Genomic DNA, 21802 nt, shown 5'->3' with positions numbered 1-21802 from the left:
TAAAGTCAAATAATTCCAAGTGACATAAATTAGGGACTCACCAGTATATTTTGTCTATTTTGTAAGGGGTCCTTGGCTAACCTCTTTTTTTTTTTTAGATCTTCTGCTAAAACGATTGTAAAATCATTTGAGGCAAATTTGTGATTTGGGGCTAAAAATGATAAAATGATTTGACTTGACTTTTACTTGAGTAAAATATTTGAATAATTATTCTACTATTAAAAGTTACCACCGCAGTATGCTGTACACTCAGAAATTGTACTTTAGAGAGCTCATGACTGTTTCCTATTATTTTTTACCTCAAAGGGGGGAAAGCAGATTTTCAAAACAACTAAATAAAGAGTTTAATGAAAGCCATTTTATTAGCTAAAACAAGTCCTGCAGCAAGCAATGTTCATGGATCTGGATATACAATCACATACTTGTTATGATACTGACATTTGTCTTCATACACAGTGGATTACTAGTCACAGAGAATGCCTACACAACAATAACCAATGACAACATTATGGTAAAACGTGTTGAACAGAAAAAAATACACTGCAAAAAACACTGCTGTGTACAGAGACAATTCAACTATACTGTATAACTTATCTTTAAAATGTTTAATCTACAGCTGAATAAAACATCAGAGCGGCTTTAAGTAGGCATTTCCAAGGTCAACAGACACATCACTGAAAATCTAATGTTTAGTAGTATGGCATGGTTGTTACTGTAAGGAAAGCACTACTTAAAATTGAAATACTTGAAATAAAACTGTCATGAGAAGGTTGTGTATCTTCAACGTGTGTCTTCAATGAAAAAGACAATTTTGTTCTAACTGTTAAGCAGAGAAATAATTGTCCCAACATTCTCCTTAACTAGTTTTCATTTATAGTGCATACTGAATTGTATCCAATAACCTAAACTAATTCACATACATTACTTTTCCAAAGAAATAAAAGTCCCACATTATATAGTAGACAACATTCAACACAAATCCAATCTCGTCCAACAAACTTTGATCAATATCAGTTCACTCAATAACTTTAAAAGAGTTTGGTTTATGATTAAACAGCAACTGAATCATATACGTATATAACACATAACATATATATAACATATATGTGTCATACCAGGGGGTAAAGGAGAATGAGAAGTCATAGTTTGGTACTGCTGAGGGCTGAGGCAAAGCACTGGAACTTCTGAACTGGTCTGCTCTTCTTTCTCCAAGTCTTTGAAGGCTTTTAGAAGGTGAGTAGGGGTGAAGATTTCAGTTGATTCTAAAACACACAAGACGATGAATGATCACTTTTCAGTGTAATGACCTAAAGGAAGTATTGTAAGTCCATTATAATAACCTGTAAAACTCTGAGTTTTGTTGGTCAACTTAGATCAATCTAATATCCAACATCCATGTGTTTTTTTTCATTCTGGAAATTAAAAGGTAATTCCAGTTTATTTTATTTTGGGTCTTAATTTCATGGTTTTGGTCATTATACGATTAGTAACCAAATTAATGGCTGAGAACAATTGTGGGAACTGACTGGGCAAGACAAATGAGCTGCAAATGTGTTACTCAGGATGAAATGAAGAACCTCTGCTTTTGAAATGCTTCCATTGGACATGTATAGTGTGAGAGCTGAGTTACCATGGAGCCGCAAATAGGAGTCCAATACGCTGTTTGGTTGCACACAAACTATTGGCCATATTCTATATGCTAAATAAAGCTCTGCAGTATCCAAACACACAATCTTATTGGCTAAAACAATATAGAAGTAGCCTTTATTATTATATTTTTTATTCTATACATATTGTTTGTAAGAATTCCCAACATAAAACTACCATAGAGTATATAGCCATTTAAAAATATGTTAACAAGTTCCTATCTTCTCAAAATTATGTATATGCAGTGTTAGCATGGAACAATAAAGCCAGTGATGGATACATGGATGACTTCAGTGACTATATTTTTTTTAGTGTAACGGGTAAGGTATACCAAAAACACGTACATGTACAGGTATTAGAGATATAGATATGAAACACAAGGACCCGGATCAGCTATTGCAGAGATTAATGGTTCAACGTTGGACACTCAGCAGGTGGACTGACGTGGAGGAACACAGGGATTCACCAATCACATCATGATTTGTGTATTTACTTACAGATGTCTTTTTATTCCGCAGGCGGCTCTTCTGAGCCCTCTGGAGGGGCGTTGGGGTCCAGGAAGTCTGGGTGCTGTAGTTCCTTTAAGTATTTAGGTGGGGTGAGAATGTGGGTGGAACCTACAAGTGAGACAAGCCTAAAAGGTCAGCAAGGACTACAAATCAACAACAACAACAACAAACAAACAAATTCAGTCTGTCTTCAATTTTATCTTTTTGTTTACGAATACCTGTCGAGATTGCTGGGAAACCTAAAAGCTAGCTATGGATTCTTACTCAGATAATTTAGGCAGAAGAACTCTGCTTGTGGTTCCTCATGACTGGCATACAGGTAACTGATGCTTTACTCTTTTAACAGTCCTTTGTATTAATCAGGACAGCACTCAGTCCAAAATGGCAGCTGCCCTGTAAGTGGCTGTTGCAAAAAGAATGTGAGTGTCCCCTCTTATTATAACTTCATTGGTATTGATCTGACACAAATGACATGAAACGTGTAATGTGTTGTTATATAAAGGCGTTTTCTTTTAAATAAAAACTAGACTAAAGACATTAATACTTATGATGCATTTGAACTATATTCCATCTAAGTATATAAGAGAATGTCTAAGCAGTAATGTTAACATTTAGTTTTAGACTGTGTGTGATGTTTCACTAAAAGTAATAAAATATAAAGGGCAACTCCACTAATATTGTACCGCATTTCTGTAAAATTGGGGGACTTTCTGTTTAGTCAACTCACCAATCAGGGCCTCCCACTTGCCATTGGCCTGGGTGACCTCATACACACAGCGCATCTCGCTGTACGTCATCCCTCCAATAATAAAGACGATGATCCTTGGCCCCGTCTTCATCTCTGTGGGGCCCCTGTTCTTGTGCCAGTTACCATAGCGAGCACTAGAAGATGTGAAACAAGGACAAAAACACAGATAAGCAGTTACTGCAAAACATTACATTGAAAGTTAATGTTTTTCCAGTGCAGGTCGATTTTGTTTCTTCCATTGAGTCATTTTTGTTTCAAAGTCAAAGTCAAAGACTCTTATTTACAATTTACCTTTCCTCAAATGTACTTAAATTAACTTGTGTAGCGTTTTCATTGTACTGTACTGCCAAAAAGAAGAAAAAGACAAAGCTCTTCTCTTGCTTGACATGGAGAAGGCCTTTGATAGAGCTGAGTGGACTTAGGCAAATCCCATTTCTCCATCTTACCCCTTACCCCTAGCCCTTGGACCTTGAAACCAAGGGGTAAGGGGTAGGGGTGAAAACATTCCCCTATGAAATGGGACACCACTTGGTTACATCACCATACAGTTTTGATCACAAACCTCCAAGATGCCGTCTGCAAGGGTGTCTATGTCTATGTGTCAATGTGTTTTGAATTTTTTGTAACTGATGTTCAGAAAACCTTTCTTTGTTAACCAAATCTGTCTTTATTGCCCAATAATCAAACATAACAGGCAGACACATTACATAAAATATATTATATTTCAGAACCATTATCATTCTCACACATTATCACTATTAGAACCATAACTTACATTTTACACACATAAAGGCACTCAAATGTATAAAACAAAAAAAAGACACACAAGACCACAAACAAACAAACCACAGCTTGAGCATTCTGCTCAAAATTCTTTTCGCAATATTGCGCCAAGCGCGAAACCTACTTTTTCGAGCTCGTCCTAGGCCGTGTGACAGATCTACACAAAACCTGGTATGTAGCATCTCCAGATGGCCCTGACAAAAGTTATTTACAGAATTTTGCTACGTTAAACTATGCGCATTTGACGACCAAACAAATTTTTACTAGCAAGTTACAAAACACATATCATATCATATCTCGGCCAAATTAAATGTTATCAGCAAATGACTTGGGAGCAGTGTGTTACATCACTCCATGATCCTCTGTACCATATTTGGTGAAGATTGGCCATAAGGGGGCATTATAATCAACATTTATTTGTTTTGTCTAAAAACTAAAAGCATTTAAAGGGGAAATTTGCAATTGCAATAACTCTGCCACAGTAAATGCTATCAACACCAAACCGGTGATGATTGTTTGGCATGCTGTCCGGAGGCTTTGTACCAAATTTGTTAAAGATGCCATTAGGGGGCGCTATAATCAACGTAGACCATTTTGGCCCACTTTATCCCTTCTGAGGTCGAGTGCGTCGTGTATAATGCCAAACGGCACTTCTGATTCATAACTTGATAATATAACTAGTAGAAACATACTGTCTTTTGGAGCTAAAAACTAACAGTTCTATCCCTTACAGAAGGTTTTGTATCCAGCCTAGAAGCCCAGAGTTTTTTGGGGTCATTGTGCAATTAATCCATAGTGTTACATGATTCACTGTATGTAAGAAATGTAATTAATTTGTCCTTTATATGAGTTATAATGTTCAATAATAATAATTTGAGTTGGGGGTGCTGACAAATTTCCAGTTAAGTTTTTAGTCAACCACCACACACCTAACTGCATCCACTAAACACATCACAGAATTATATTAAATCAAATGAAAGTTAAGCAAGCCAGTCAGTCCTGACACAAACATTGAAATAGAGAAATGCAGCTTTAAGTTTTTGTAGCACAACAATAGCAAATTTAAGGAATACAGATATATTGGGCTGTATATCAACAGTTCTTAACAGGGCTTAATCAGTTTATAATAATACGCTAGGATAATTAAATATAGGTGCAACCTCAGTCTTTACTGCACAGCGGCAGCATAATAATAAACAAGCATTCTTGCCTTGTGTTGCAGTCATGACACAAAAAACACAAAAAATCCTCATCTCCAAAACGTCTACCAGGGAAAGTGTGACCCTGAGGCTGCAGCACTGAGTTGATGTTGTTAAGGTTCCCTCCGTGGCTGCCCGGTTGTTGCTAGCTTGGCTAACAACATTAGCTGGCCGGTGGTCTGTTGCTAGCAGGTCGCTCTGGGAGCGTGGAAGTGGAGAGGTGCTGCTAGCTTGGCTAACAACATTAGCTGCCTGGTGGTCTGTTGCTAGGAGGTCACCCTGGGAGTGTGGAGGTGAGGTGTTGCTGCTACTTCTTTCGGTTACAGTTGCTGAGTTTTCTGCCTACGATCTTTTAGGCTGTTTAGCCGGTGGTTGATTTATGAAGAAATCCAAAATGGGCTTTTCTGGCATGGCTAGCGAACTTCTGTAGCCTACTGTTGACCAGCCGGGAAAGTTCCCACAACTCTCTTCACTCATCAGCGTCAGAGGCACGTAAGTTAGGGTGACCAGACGTCCCCGGTTTCCGGGGACAGTCCCCGATTTTGGCTACCTGTCCCCGGCTGGATCTGTCCCCGGAAATGTCCCCGGTTTTCACTGTGACTGAAAGACCCGAAATTGGAATGAAAGAAAGAAAAAACTGACAAAACGTAGCCGATAATCCCACACCCTACACACGCAGGCTCCAGGCAGCCAGAGCCAGCGGTGCTCAGAGATGTTTTAGAAAGCCGTGTGCTACGATGCTAAAATCACTGATTATTTACATGGAGTCTGGTGGGTTTAGTGAACGCAATTTCGCGGACTTTTATGTTTTAAAAAAGGATCTTAATCTTTAACAGAAAGGTCGACCTCCTTAGAAATCCTTCCCATAATGTTGTCAGACACTTAGAATATTAATCTGAGTCTGTTAGCATCTAAACAAGCACTTTTATGAACGTAAATACAAGCTGGATAATTATCCTATTAACTTACTTTGCAGCGATCTCGTTTAATACTGCATCACTGTCAAAGGAAAATATGTCCTCAGTAGTTTTTGTTGTATCTGATTCTCAAGGAGCTGTTGCAGAAACAAGCCTTGAGCAGTAAAGCAAAAGCTGTCAGTAGTGCAGTAAACATTACAACATTATGAAATATTGAGACTTTCTATCTTGAAATATTAAGACTTTCTATCTTGAAATATTAGGACTATTAGGACTTCATATTTTGAAATATTAAGACTTTCTATCTTGAAATATTAGGACTTTTTATCTTGAAATATTAGGACTTTTTATCTTGAAATATTAGGACTTTTTATCTTGAAGTATAAGGATGGATTTTTTATCTTGAAATATTAGGACTTTCTATCTTGAGGTGTAGTGGAGTGGAGTAGGAAGTAGCAGCAGGGGTGGGTCTAGGATCATACCTGGGGGGGGGCTCAGCCCCTAATAAGAACAGCTCTAGGTGTAGTGTCCCCGTTTTAAGTTTTACAAAAATAAAAACATTACTTGTTTTGGAGGTAAATACGCTTCTGAGCTGAAAATGTCCCCGGATTTTGTCTGAGAAATCTGGTCACCTTAACGTAAGTGCGCCTCACTCTTGGCAAAATCGTCATTTCATTCTAATCAAATAATGTGTTTATCTCTTACTTACCAAATTGTAAAATGTATTACATTTAATTTCTAATGAAAGGGATTAGGTTTATATTAATAACCAATGTATTAAAAATAAATGTTTTTGTTTTTAAATTATGGTTGTAGTTGTTTGTCCTTTTGTTAGGGGGTGTTGCATCACCCTCCGCACCCCTAGTTCCCGCGATGATTACAGTTTACTCACTGGCCTGTCCAGCCAAGTCTGATGAAAATACGTTTTGTTAACAAAAAATATTGAAGTCTATGTAAAAAAAAAGTGTGTGTTTAATGTGTCTTCTCTTCTGATTAAAACAAAACAATTTAAACCATAGGATAAGGATCAAACAATAAGAAAGCCTTCAGACCATATGTGGTTACTATGGTAACAGGCACTCTCCGGTCTGCGTCCAGCAGCTAACGTTAGCTAGCCGGCTTTTTACACAATGTGCCATGGATGTGTTAAGCAATGCACTGTCTTTAAAGTGGTATGGACACTTTTCTCTTTTCACTTTTCTTGGATAGAATAGAGTGTAAATAAGGACGAGCTCTTCTGCAGCGTGTTTAGATATTACCCAGAGGAGTTGATAGCCCATCAGCAACAGAGGAGTTTGTTTGAGTGCTGGCCCTCACAGAGGTAACATGCTTCTTGTAACCTAGTGACCTTCCTATTTAATAAGAAATGGTGAACACTGATGATGGCTTCTAGCTGAAAGATGTTTGTGTTTTTGGGTGGGCCAATACAGGCCCACCCAAAATACAATTTCTATGCCACTGGTTCAATATGTTTATTTTTGCACTGGATGACTTAATATATATAGAACTGCTCATGTGGCATTGCTGTGTGTGGGATATCGATACATATCTGTGAGATTCATGTTATTTTTTTGTCTTTATGGTCCTACAACCTTTATAAGATTCAAGTGACCTCAGTGCAGCGCAAATATTCTAATAGCCCAGTTTTTCTTGAAAAGAATAAATGTTCATAGAGTTAAAAGTTAAGTAGAGTAGAGTTAAAAGACTACACACCTTGAGGGAGCGCTGGCTTTGGCAGATGCTTGTCGCTGGGAAATGTACGGGTATTGCTTGGGGTCAAGTTTGTCCTCGATGGCGTCCTGTGGGAATACATTTAAGTTACTACAGTTTCTACCGAAAACACCTTCACCCCGGTTAGACTTCCCAAAATACTATGTAATTAACTGCTGATTAACATTACTGGGAGAGGTGGGGAATAAACATTCACTATGCTTCTCAGTAAATTAACTTATTGTTCTGGGCTCGTTTTATCCATCCCAAAATTACAGGATGGGGAATGTTATTGGCATGGACATTCCACGCAACCAATCCAAAAGAGAATACCAGTATCTGTAGCTGACATTGCAACAACCCATGAGCTTTTGCTCTCCTGATGGCTTTAATCTTTTTCTGCCATTGTTTTTTTTTTTTTATTTGAGCTTTCATTTTTACCTCCCGTTCTCCGCTTTTTAGAATTTAGCCCACCAATCAGAGAGAGACATCATGGCTTTCAAACGAGCAAAGTGGCAGTTGGTCAAGACCACACCCCCAGCCTCCACCTTGCCCCCCTCCTCTTTCCTCCTCAAAAGCTACAGACTCAGAAATGGCACATACTAAGGAAAGCTCATTGTGGGACTAGCTCTAGAGGCTGTAATTCTGCACCAAGGTTGAATTTTGGAAAAGAGACTTCAGATAACGTATTGGGGGGCCACTAAGATCTACGTAAAAGCATCCAAGAGAATGGGACCTTTAAAATTGGACCAATTTCAAAGTTTATTGTACTCAATATCATAATAATAATCAGCACTTGATATAACCTTATTAAAGGACGATGTGTAAATTACCACTTATCCCCAATAGTACTGTGTAGTAATACTGCATTTCCCCATGGGGACATCCAACAAACTGCCTATACCTTATACTTAATACATAATGTGGGAGGCTACAGTACTAGCATGAGAAGTACCTCAATGAGATCCTTCACAAGTGGAGTCCACCTCGAGAGCTGGTAGGTCTGCTCACTGATTCGCTCTTTACGATCGGGTTTCTTGGCTTTCTTCACGGTGCCCTGTGAAGAAACAACTGATCACTCATGGCTTTCACAATTCAAACACCAGCAGATCAACTTACTGAGACAGTTAAAGAGTGTCATTTGCAAGTGCCAAATGTCAGTATTGACTTATTTAGGCTCACATTCAGCGATAAGCAAAGGTTTTCCTACAAAAAAAGTTACTGTGCTACTGGGTTTCGGTATTATAAAAAAACTATTTTTTTCCAGCAATATTGCACTTTTTTTATCCATCCATCCATCTTCGACCGCTTATCCGGTATCGGGTCGCGGGGGCAGCAGCTCCAGCAGGGGACCCCAAACTTCCCTTTCCCGAGCCACATCAACCAGCTCCGACTGGGGGATCCCAAGGCGTTCCCAGGCCAGGTTGGAGATATAATCTCGCCACCTAGTCCTGGGTCTTCCCTGAGGCCTCCTCCCAGCTGGACGTGCCTGGAACACCTTCCTAGGGAGGCGCCCAGGAGGCATCCTTACCAGATGCCCGAACCACCTCAACTGGCTCCTTTCGACGCGAAGGAGCAGCGGCTCTACTCCGAGCTCCTCTCGGATGACTGAGCTTCTCACCCTATCTCTAAGGGAGACGCCAGCCACCCTCCTGAGGAAACCCATTTCGGCCGCTTGTACCCTGGATCTCGTTCTTTCGGTCATGACCCAGCCTTCATGACCATAGGTGAGGGTAGGAACGAAAATTGCCCGGTAGATCGAGAGCTTTGCCTTCTGGCTCAGCTCCCTTTTCGTCACAACGGTGCGATAAACAGAATGTAATACTGCACCAGCTGCTCCGATTCTCCGACCAATCTCACGCTCCATAGTCCCCTCACTCGCGAACAAGACCCCAAGGTACTTAAACTCCTTCACTTGGGGTAAGGACTCACCCCCTACCCGAAGAAAGCACTCCATCGGTTTCCTGCTGAGAACCATGGCCTCAGATTTTGAGGTGCATTCATCCCAGCCGCTTCACACTCGGCTGCGAACCGATCCAGTGAGTGCTGAAGGTCACAGGCCGATGATGCCATCAGGACCACATCATCTGCAAAAAGCAGCGATGCGATCCTGAGCCCACCGAACTGCAACCCCTCCACGTCCCGACTACGCCTCGATATCCTGTCTATAAATATTATAAACAGGATTGGTGACAAAGCGCAGCCCTGGCGGAGGCCAACCCTCACCTGGAACGAGTCCGACTTACTGCCGAGAACCCGGACACAGCTCTCGCTTTGGTCATACAGAGATTGGATGGCCCTAAGAAGGGACCCCCTCACCCCATACTCCCGCAGCACCTCCCACAGTTTCTCCCGGGGGACCTGGTCATACGCCTTCTCCAGATCCACAAAACACATGTAGACTGGTTGGGCATACTCCCAGGCTCCCTCCAGGATCCTTGCGAGAGTAAAGATCTGATCCGTTGTTCCACGACCAGGACAGAATCCGCATTGTTCCTCTTCAATCCGAGGTTCGACAATCGGCCGAACCCTCCTTTCCAGCACCTTGGAGTAGACTTTACCAGGGAGGCTGAGAAGTGTGATACCCCTGTAATTGGCACACACCCTCTGGTCCCCCTTTTTGAAGAGGGGAACCACCACCCCGGTCTGCCACTCCTTAGGTTCCGTCCCAGACCTCCACGCAATGTTGAAGAGGCGTGTCAACCAAGACAGCCCCTCCACACCCAGAGCTTTGAGCATTTCTGGACGGATCTCATCAATCCCTGGGGCTTTGCCGCTGTGGAGTTGTTTGACTACCTCAGCGACCTCCACCAGGGAAATTGACGACAATCCCCCATCATCCTCCAGCTCTGCCTCCACCACAGAGGGCGCGTCAGCTGGATTTAGGAGTTCCTCAAAGTGCTCCTTCCACCGCTCTATAACCTCCCCAGTTGAGGTCAACAACGTCCCATCCTTACTGTATACAGCTTGGATGAGTCCTCGCTTCCCCCTCCTGAGGTGGCGAACGGTTTTCCAGAAGCACCTTGGTGCCGACCGAAAGTCCTTCTCCATGTCTTCTCCGAACTTCTCCCACACCTGCTCCTTTGCCTCTGTCACGGCAGAGGCTGCAGCCCTTCGGGCCCGTCGGTACCTTGCAACTGCCTCCGGAGTCCTCCGGGATAACATATCCCGGAAGGACTCCTTCTTCAGTCGGACGGCTTCCCTGACCACCGGTTTCCACCAGGGTGTCCGTGGGTTACCGCCCCTTGAGGCACCTAAGGCCCTTAGCCCACAGCTCCCAGCCGCAGCTTCAGCAATGGAAACTTTGAACATTGTCCACTCAGGTTCAATGCCCCCAGCCTCCACAGGGCACGAAAAGCTCCGCCGGAGGTGTGAGTTGAAAGTCCATCAGACAGGGGCCTCCTCCAGACGTTCCCAATTTACCCGCACTACGCGTTTGGGCTTACCAGGTTTGTCCAGAGTCCTCCCCCATCCCCTGACCCAACTCACCACCAGATGGTGATCAGTTGACAGCTCTGCCCCTCTCTTCACCCGAGTGTCCAAAACATACGGCCTCAGATCAGATGAAACGATTATAAAATTGATCATTGACCTTTGGCCTAGGGTGCTCTGGTACCACGTACACTTATGAGCATCCCTATGTTCGAACATGGTGTTTGTGATGGACAATCCATGACTAGCACAGAAGTCCAACAACAGACAACCGCTCTGGTTTAGATCAGGGAGGCCGTTCCTCCCAATCACGCCTCTCCAAGTATCTCCATCATTGCCCACGTGTGCGTTGAAGTCCCCCAGCAGAACTATGGAGTCCCCTACTGGAGCCCCATACAGGACTCCATTCAAGGTCTCCAAGTAGGCCGAATACTCTGAACTCTTGTTTGGTGCATAAGCACAAACAACAGTCAGAGTTTTCCCCCCCATAACCCGCAGGCGTAGGGAGGCGACCCTCTCGTCCACCGGGGTAAACTCCAACGCAGCGGCGCTCAGCCGGGGACTTGTGAGTATCCCCACACCCGCCCGGCGCTTCACACCCTGGGCAACTCCGGAGTAGGACAGAGTCCAACCCCTATCCAGTAGTATGGTTCCAGAACCGAGACTGTGCGTAGAGGTAAGCCCCACCAGATCTAACTGGTAGCGCTCCACCTCCTGCACAAGTTCAGGCTCCTTCCCCCAAAGAGAGGTGACGTTCCACGTCCCCAGAGCCAGCGTCTGCCGCCCGGGTCTGGTCTGTTGAGGCCCCTGACCTTCGCCGCCACCCAAATGGCAGCGCAGTTATTAAAAAAAAAATAGGTGTAATAGGCATCTAAGTAAGTTAAAATGGACAGTAATTTGAAAAAAACATGTTTTTAAAGTTACAGTAACAAGTTTCCAGTTCAGGTTGGTTAGACTACGTTTTGATGATGCCTACAAATTTGTCCCATCTTAACAAATATAATCACACCACAAAAATACATCTTTGTTTGCTCTAGGCAGCCTACATTCAGGCTGGCCCACAGAAAACCCACATGGGTCTAAGTTATGGGGGTTAGGGTTATAGATAAAGATAGGGTTATAGATATGTTATAGATAGATAGATTTATAGATAGCTGGATAATCTTTATTGTCATTTTAAATGGTAACATACAACCAAGCTGTTCTTTTCAGGGAAAGACAGTTTTAACAATAAAAACAAAACAAGACATCACATACATTCAGGACATAAGATTTAAATAAATAGGTAAAATAAGAATTGCACATGAGAGGGGGCAGTGATAGTGATAGTTGGTTAACTAGATAGCAAATAATGACAGAAACTGCAAGTCAAATCTTTTTTTTCACATAATACACAATACAAGTATTGTTTATGTATCCAAAAGCTAATATCTTATTCCTCTGTGCCACAGAGCTTCATTTTGTCCAAAACCTATTATAAACACATCAATGAGCAACACTGTTGTACTGGATGACATGTTCCTTCATTACCTATTACACATTGCATATACACTGTTGTTTATTTTTGACTCAATTCTACAAACACCCTGCTTATCCGAATACTCACTAGAGCATTACATTTGAAAAGTATGGAGAGATGGACCAATGAGAAAAACCCAGTAAAACACCAGTGTTATCTTTTAGGGACGTATTATTCTAAAAAGCTACGTACATAATCTAGGGATAATAAAGATTGAGTTGAATATGGTACTTGATGAGACATTGAGGTTTTAGGGCAGGACAGCTCACCTCAGAGATGATGGGAATGCCCATGTGGGCCATGTTGGAAATTATGTCACTGTCCTCTGGTGGGATGCTGGCATGCTGAAGAAGCTTACAAAGGTTCTCCTCAGTCACACCTGACACACACACACAGACACACAAACAAATGCAGCATAGTTTTCCAGTCCATACACACATACATGAGAGCATGCACATTCACAAACATGGTATACTGCATGCAAACATGAGAAAAACTGAAATGGATTAGAACTGAAGAAACAAAAGAACACAATATGACTGCAAACATATTTAAAATTTCATCAAAAGATTCTGAGTTTGCGTTTCTGCTTTTGTCATCATAATGCGACTATACCATCCTTCCAAGTGAGTTGGTATAAAAAACAACTGGAACAGGACAGTGCGTATCGTACCGTTCTTAAGGAAGATGTAGAGCAGGATAATGCGGATCTTGTCAGTCACACTGACAGTGGCATCTAGTAGAACAGGGACAATGAGCCTCATGGGATCCTTAATCTTTTCTCCCTCTGCATCTATGCCCATCGCCAGATCCTTAAAAACAACAAAGCAGAGGGCAAAACTCAACATGACTTCCACATAAGTTCCATTTTAACAATACAGAGGATCTGAGTTTCTATGTAGAAATCTAGCTAAGAAGTTAGAGAAGCCAGTATGTGGCTCCAGTGGGGACAGCATGAAGCTGCCCCATCCCATCAACAAATCCTCCTACTTAACACTAGTCTAAATTGAATTCATCTGACCACTTATAGTACTTATAGAGTACTTTACAGACATGCTGGAAAATAGATCAAATATTTTGTCAACAAACAGTTCCAGCATGTAAATTGCCCTGAAACTGCAAATTGATTAATTTCAGTTTGTTTAAACAAAGAAGATACTGTGTTCAGTAGTGAGCCTAAGATGTTTTAATACATAAAGTACAGAATCAGGCCAGCTGTTTCCAGTCTTTATATTAGACCTGTAACAACACATTAATAACACATTATGTAATAAAACTTCAAAATGTAATACATTTTTACTTCATTTTGTAATAAAACCATGTGCTCATCAATTTCAACAAAAGCTAAGTTTCTGACGGAAACATGTTTTTCTTTACTCTGTTTATAACCACATAAGTGTATTCATCTCAATAGTTCAGAGGAAAATTCATTCACCTTTTTGTGAAGTGTAAAGAAAATTAGAAATACTTAAATTTACTACTTTTTTCTACAGGTCTGCAAGTAACCATTATTGTGACCTGTACCCTTTGGGTCTTGTGTATGGGGGTTGGAAAACAGCAATTAATGTTAGAGGATGTCTACAATGTCATAGTTAAGAAACATACAAGAACATAACGAAATGCTCTTGCGGCGGAATAGAGATCTGTATTCTCTAAATCTGGATGGACAGACTTTACTGTATGTCGCTAGTCTAGACTATTTGGCATGGTAGACAAATGTCTACCATTGTGCTGAAGGCTACACCTTGAGCCCCGCTTTTTCAGACTGTATGTCTTTACATTTTGGCAAGTTAGTGCCATGAAAAATATGCATAATTAGCTATTAGTTCCTGTTTGGAACATGCAGAAAGAGTTATGACCATGGATGTATTACATTACCTGGATACGCTATCACAAAATGGTGTCTGTTCAGATCAATGGAGTTGGATGGAGCATATGCTAAAAAAGGTTTCTATGCTTCCGGTTTTACTTCCGTGATATGCAGCCAACTAAATACACTTATAGAATATAGACAGTAGTGTTTCTCCATAACTTTAAAAGTGGTGGCGTCAGTATTAATATCACAGCTAGAGGGGAGTTTTTCCAAATATAAAGTGTCCATGGATTAAAAAATCAGAATCGAGAGTCATAACCAACCTTGTATGCAGTTAGCGGTGTCCTGGCAGCAGTTTTACAGGCGTCTTTTTTACAATGGTGACCTATGGGGAAAATACTTTTTGGGAGCAAGTTGATTTTTCCTTGCAATACCGCAAGTGGCCATTGGACAAAATTGTTACGGGGGCTTGGTAATTATGGGTTAAAGTACCTTAACATCCTACATGAGCTCTGTGTCACAGGAACTACTGCAAAACTGTTGAATGTGTTGGTGAGTGGGCCAAACTACAATAACTAACTTCCTGTTGTTTTTAGAACACCGGCATGCATCTGTCACCATCACCACACGCAGTTTCTTGGCATCATGTCTCTCCCTCCACGCCCCTTCTTCAATCTTTCAAGTTTGAAAACATCCAAACAATCCTAACCATGTCCTAACTCCTGCTGTGTACTTAATGCACAGACATGAGATTGGCACAGCCTTGTGGAAAGAAAGCAAGTAAGCACATTTCCCAGACCCGTCATACAGAACATACAGTAATAGTTCCCCTTAGTTGCTTATGTTGGAACGCTACATTGAGGTGAGTTCCTTCACTTTTAACGTTATTACTCAGTTTAGAGACAAATATAACCATGGCATATGTGTGATTTACCTGTTCAACACGACAGAGTTTGTCCACAGTGCCCTGGTAGCGGTTCATGCAGTCTTCTGCCAAGTGAAGATGGGTTGAATACTGAATAGGTCAGGAAGGAGAGATGGTGTTAGTGATTTTGACACAGAGAACACAATCAGCTGCAAACAATAGTAAATAAAAGCCTTTTTTGCCTTAGGAAATCTGCCAAATAAAGTTGACAACTTCCAGGTCCTGCATATTAATTCATACATTTTTTTTAAACCTCCGTGCTCTGTGCTCTTCACGTCATAGACAGTGTCATTTTTTAATACTATACTATATTAAACAGGTGTCTGTATATTTTTGTACAACTGCACAGTGTCACAGTTTTAGATGTTTCTAAAATATAAATCTGGGACCTCTACCTTTAACTTGGCCTTTCTGACTCATAGGGATAGACTAACTCTGCACTGGCTGGCCACTTGAAAATGCTCATGGTGCACTGGATGAAAACACTTAAACTAAACACAGTAAGATTACATGCTGTAACTGTATATATGGCAGAATGGGATCTTCACGATCTTTAGCTGAAATGTACAGTAACACTCAGCTCCTACCTTGCTGAGCTCTTTCTGATACTGAGGCATCTTCTTCAGCATCTGAGACAGTTCCTTCATGGTGGTCTGAAAGACGCAAATGAGTGATATACTTTAGTGATGGTGGGAGTGATGAATTACACAGCTACCCTCTTTACTCTAATAACTTTAATGGGAGATATGTCAATAATACATTCACTCCAGTATTAAAAATGCTCCACTTTATGTTTCTGACAGCTGCAGTTACTACTTACGTTAAAGATGAATATTTTACATTCAAAACATTGATTTCTTAAAGCTATAGTGCGTAGTTTCTGTCGCCCCCATGAGGAAATAATGATAAATAATAATAAAAATAATAATAATAGTAATAAAGTAATGACAACAAAACTGTCGGCACAGCCACATGATACAAGCCTTCCGTGATTGCGCATCACCCCCACCCCTCCTTCACACAGTTGCTAGTAGCCAAGGTGGACATGGAGGATTAAAACATGATGGACTCTTCAGAAGAGGTAATTATCATCCCTCAATTTTCTGCGTGTGAAAGTTGCCAGACGACACAATTTTCTAAACATAGCCATACTGAGAAATACAGAGAGTTATGTGGAGCTAATAGTCTTAATTAGCTTTGTAACAACTTATTTGGCAATGGCATGATTGAAAGGGAAGTTCATTAATATCAAAAAGGTACGCACTAAAGCTTTAATAAGATGAGATTCATTATTTTGGATTGGAGTACCCAACAGTGTCTAAAATGGTTTTATCTCAAGCAGCTACAAAAGCTAAAAACCGGAAGTTACCTTGTACTTGCTTTGAGGTACAGGTCTTAGGTCGCTTCCAATTCCTGTGAAAAATCTGTGTCTGTCTGTTTTTGGGGCTGAGCATTAGTGTTTTTTTCGGCATTTTCACTAAAAATTAATACAACACTATAATAGCGGCGAGAGTGAACAAAACAGTGCAGGACGAAATGCTAAACAATGACCTAAACACCTTATGAAGCTCTATAAAGCCGAGGCAACCTGCAGATTCAGTTGATAATTCTTTGTAGGTTCATCACAATAAACAACTCATTTCAAATGTCTTCATTGTGAGACTTTTGCTCTTCTTCAATGTCTGTGTGCAGTGGTGGAATGTAACTAAGTACATTTACTCAAGTACTGTACTATGGTACACATTTAAGGTACTTGTATTTTACTTAAGTCTTTTCTTTTCATGCCCTTTTCTACTTCTACTCCGCCACCTGTCAGAGGGAAAAAATGTACTTTTTACAACATTAATCTGACAGCTTTAGTTACTAGTTAATTAAACTCCCCAACAAAATACAGGTCTACAAGTCCAGCTGAAATGAAATGCTTAAACACTTTGTTCATTGACAGAACTGTTTTGATTGTTTCCAGTTTCTGAAATGTGAAGATTTTTCCGCTTTGAGTACTTTTATTTTTAAAACTGTTGGCGCCTCCACATGATACAAGGATTAAAACAACATGATGGAGCTTTGTAGCAACTCATTTGGCAATGGCTTGAATGTAATAGACATTAATTAATATCAAAAAGTTACACACTAAAGCTTAAAGGATCTAAATACTTCTTCCGCCACTATCTGTGTGACTGTGTGAAAGACAGAAACACAGTTAGAGATCCTGAAACCAAAACAGAGTGATACAGTCTGTCCTGTACCTTTTCTCCGGTGTTCATCTTTTTGCTGGCGGAGAAGTCTTTCAGAGAACGAGTCACAGCCCTGTGAAGATGAAAATGAGACAGAGAGAAAGAAAATGGAAAAAATGCTCTGTGACAGCGTTGTGACCAAGCTGTTGGGTTAGAGGAAGGTGTAGTTAAAGTGAAAGCCACTCACGTTGACACTTCTGCGATGTGTTTGTGTCTCAGAGTCAGCCACAGGTCATCATCCTCGTCCAGCAAAACCTCCTTCATTCTTGTCTCTCCCATGCCACTGGTCTCAAAACTGACAGAGGGGGCGAGAGAGGTTCACGGGAGTGGTTTAAATTATTTCTGAAGCACATAATGAATGATATGTTGAGGAGTAAAGCCAAGACATTTGGTTTGCCACAGGGCCACCCTGCCACCACCAAAATATATAACTAAGTGAAAATTCAAAATGAGGGCTGAAAAATTAATCATTCTGAAATCGTGATTTAAAAGAATGCAATTAGCTAATTGTTAATGTAATGTGCAACATTTAGTTGAATGTTTGGTTTAACATTTTTATTCGGCTTTTTATAAATAGGATTTACTGTTTTTTCATAAGATGAATGCTGGAATAATGTTACATATCACAGATTGTTCACAGAAATGCTCTATTTTCAGTGGATTTTAAATATATTTAGTTTTACTTTGTGCAATATGTGCAATATGTAGATGCTACTATTGAACAGAGGCATATCAGAAATTTCAGTTTACAGAAAAGTACTGACATGTGTTGTAGTGTTTGACTGTTCAATGTTCCAGGCTTATTAAAAGAAAAAAACGTATTGTTCTCATCCTTGGATAAGAATATAGAAAGGTTTTGATGGTGTCTCATGTGATATTGCTCCTTAACGTTTTTTATCTGTTACATAGTGAATATTAAACTTCAGCTAAACTAAAATGCAAATTGAATCATAATCCAATATCTGTCAGAAAAATCACAATTTGATTTTTTCCCCAAATCATTCAGCCCTAGTCAAAATAATCAATAAAATAAAAGACAAATACTGAAATGACGGGGCACCTTTGCTCAGTGACTCCTGGGAGTTGTCAGACCTCCTTCAGTAGTGTCCTAACCAAGGTTATTATAGTTTAGAATTTTCAACTAATTTTTATTTTATATAATTTTTCAATGACTTTTTAATTACATTTTAGAGTGTGTTTTAGTTTTAGTTAAGTTTTTATATATTTAGTTTTAAAGTCGTTTCAGTTTGTTTTGTCAGGGCCAGGTATAATGTCTAAGAAGTATGTAGCTACACATACATGTACATGCAAATTGCTTTGGTTGGAGTACATGGTGGATGTTTAATCTTAAACTTTGCTCTACCATAGTGTCCGATGTGAAGCAGTTTGTAAATAGACAAATAATAGTTTTAACGACTACTCTAGCGCTTTAACATAGTACAGGAGCCATTCACACACATTCATACATTGTGGCTGAGGCTGCCTGCTCATCAGATACACATTCACACACACCAATGGCACAACATCGGGAGCTTTTCAGGGTTCAGTGTCTTGCCCAAGGACACTTCAGTTGCACTGCAACTCATGTCTGTTCAGTTTTTGTAAAAACCTAAAACTGAAATAAGTTACGTTAATTTTTATTGAGTTTTTATTAGTTTTTTGACCTGGCAATACAGTTTCAGTTTAGTTTAATATTTGGTTTTTATTAAGTTTTGTGTACTACAAATATTTGCCACTGCTTCTTTTCCCTTATGTTTTAGTTTACAATAAAACCCTGGTCCATACCTGTAGACGTCGTTCTCGATGCCGAGCAGGTCGTAGGCCATTGCCTGCAGTGTGAGCTCATGCAGGAGAGGTGACACGGGATCAAAGCCACGATCCAGAATGAGCAGCTGAGTACGAGACTTGTCTGGACCCTGGAGGCATCAGAATGGAAACAAAACACTGCATACACTCTATAGGACGAACAGATGTTTTGTACTCAACGTTCAATATTGCTAATTACACAGGCTTTCCGGTCAGATGAATCCTGATAATTTAGCTAAACATAGACTTTGGGTATTCATACTACTTCTTGTCCTTTAACCCTTGTGTTATGTTCCATCAGCCATGCAATTGTCGCCCTCCTGGGTTAAAATGGTGAAAATCAATACTTTTTCTGACATTTTAGTCTCTTTTTGGACACTTTTGGTGCTTTTTTCAATGTTTTTGGTACATTTAGTGCTTCTTTTCACTATGTATAAACACCACTAACACTAACTTATTACCATCAGTGATACACATGGTCGATAAATCTCATTTATTGTAAATTGTACCTAATTTGTGAGTTAAAAAAGAGACAATTTTATAATAGGGCAAATTTGACCTTAAGACAACACAAAAATTAAAAATTGTTGTTGATTGAAAACATTAAATCTCTAAAACTTTAGTTATTATGAACAATACTAACTACACAAATAATAACTGCATACGTTTTAACTTGTTGAGTATTTATTTGATCATTTTGAAAGGGTCTCTAAACCAATATTCCTTCAGCTGAAGACAAAACATAAAAATCCACAAAATTGAATTGTATCAATTGATTTTACTGTTTCATTAAGCGCCATTTAGAGTTGAATATTAATCTTTGAAATATCACCATTTGGAATGGAATATTGGTACCTGCTAGATTATGCTAGGGTGATGTTTGCCATATATAACATTATGAGTGCTTGTAAATGTACATATGTAAATGATTCTCCCCCCTAGAAACTTAGTCAATTAGCCCTACTTCCCTACCTCTCCCATGGTAGGGTCATCAGCCTTGTAGCCGTCTAGCTTCTCCTGAAGCATCTGGGCCAGAACTGCACAGTCTTTGTACTCTCTGAACCAACACACACAGAAACACACACACACACACACACACACACACACACACACACACACACACACACACACACACACGGCATCACAATAAATATTGCTTGAAAAATGTCCTCTAATGTTGAAGTTGTATGTTGTACATACAGCTGCAACACATGTAAAGGAAAATTATCTGAAATAAATAGCCGAGGATATATTTTAAAATCGAGGGAGAGAGGAGGGGGGAGTGACGGCTGGCTCATTATGAATGGGTCCAGGAGGCTCCGTCTCACACACTATTATTCTACGAACTGAAGTTAGTTGCATTCAATAATTTCTTCTGGGTGGCTGCCGCGACAGCAAAGTTACCAGCGGAAACACTGGTAAAAATACAGGTTTTCCTCTCATGCTTAACAATATACAGCTGTGTTAATACCAATTAAAACTGTAGACAAATGTTAGCAGTGTGGACCGGCACTGTCGCCGCTGTGTTTCTTCATGTTGCTGGGAGCCGTGTGTGAGTGAATGGGGGCAGGGTTGCGCGGAGAGTAAGCATCCCTTTCTTCTGTAAAGATTTAAAATAACAATCAAAATAAATATAAAGTTAAGATAAGATAACATTTTAGTACTTGTGCAGCCCTAACCTACTGTACAATAATATTTGGCGTTTGCTGATTTATCTATTATCATACCCGTATTTACTCTGTCTTATTATTTTGCTATGTGCATGACGTTTGTGGGCGTCAACTAAGGTCCCCATGCCCTAGCCAATAACAGCATGCAGGTTGTGCAGCCCCTTCTCTTTTGCGTAGTCTTAGATGCAAAGAAACAGACTGTAGCATGAAGCTCTGCGTTCACTCATTGTGGCACCTTCCCAGGTGTGTGTGTGTATTTGTTTATTTTAGCTATATTAGAATTCAAAACGGCAAACAAAAACCCCAAACCCCCATAAATGACTTAGAAAAGGGTTGCTTGCTGGCCTTACCCTCTGTATCGGACTCCAGGATACTCTTTGAGTGTGGCACAGAGGGTGGCAATCTGCTCAGCACAACGCTCCAGCATGTTGTTCTTCACGTCAGCCTTGAAGGGGCTGTAGAAGTCCTGAAAGGCATCCAACTTGTCCAGGGAGAAGACCTAGACACAGAGAACATGACAGGAGAAAGCTAAGGCTTCTGGCATTCACCTCGCTTTGTTGTATGCTCCCGATGACTTCACCATTCTATTGAAGATTTGAAAAAATCAAAAAGCCTTTTTTCATAAAAAATGAGCATATCTCAAAAACAAAAAAAATGTACATAGTTCAAATGACTTAAGGAGTGTTAAGAAATATATTTATGTTTATGTTTCTACATTTAGAAATCTTTTGTATCAATATGTTTTTGTGTTTATTTAGTAAATTCTGAAAAACATCAGAATTACCAGTTTTAAATGTTTTTTTTATTTATGACACAATTTCAATACATTTATTAATTATTATGGAAAACTGGTTTACATGACATTTTAGCTAAAGCTGAACTGAACAAAA

The 21802-nt window shown here is 40.2% G+C and overlaps 1 protein-coding gene across 1 annotated transcript in view; it reads right to left on the bottom strand.

Moving 5' to 3' along the window:
* Positions 1-336: 336 nt before the first annotated feature.
* stxbp1b (syntaxin binding protein 1b) overlaps positions 337-21802 on the bottom strand; it is a 35976-nt gene continuing 14510 nt past the window's right edge. The window contains exons 7-20 of the mRNA XM_032507560.1: positions 21263-21411; positions 20215-20299; positions 19222-19352; positions 17624-17731; positions 17449-17509; positions 15790-15855; positions 15212-15292; positions 13138-13276; positions 12734-12843; positions 8469-8570; positions 7517-7602; positions 2884-3038; positions 2145-2264; positions 337-1262 (exon numbers count right to left, since the gene is read on the bottom strand). Of these exons, the coding sequence (XP_032363451.1) occupies positions 2155-2264; positions 2884-3038; positions 7517-7602; positions 8469-8570; positions 12734-12843; positions 13138-13276; positions 15212-15292; positions 15790-15855; positions 17449-17509; positions 17624-17731; positions 19222-19352; positions 20215-20299; positions 21263-21411 (1383 nt within the window). The 3' untranslated portion in view covers positions 337-1262; positions 2145-2154. The remainder of the gene's footprint in view (positions 1263-2144; positions 2265-2883; positions 3039-7516; positions 7603-8468; positions 8571-12733; positions 12844-13137; positions 13277-15211; positions 15293-15789; positions 15856-17448; positions 17510-17623; positions 17732-19221; positions 19353-20214; positions 20300-21262; positions 21412-21802) is intronic.

Source organism: Etheostoma spectabile, unplaced genomic scaffold (assembly GCF_008692095.1).
Source record: "Etheostoma spectabile isolate EspeVRDwgs_2016 unplaced genomic scaffold, UIUC_Espe_1.0 scaffold00003242, whole genome shotgun sequence".
Lineage (NCBI taxonomy): Eukaryota > Metazoa > Chordata > Actinopteri > Perciformes > Percidae > Etheostoma > Etheostoma spectabile.
Note: the sequence above shows the minus strand (reverse complement) of the source record. Positions and strands in the feature narration are given on the sequence as shown.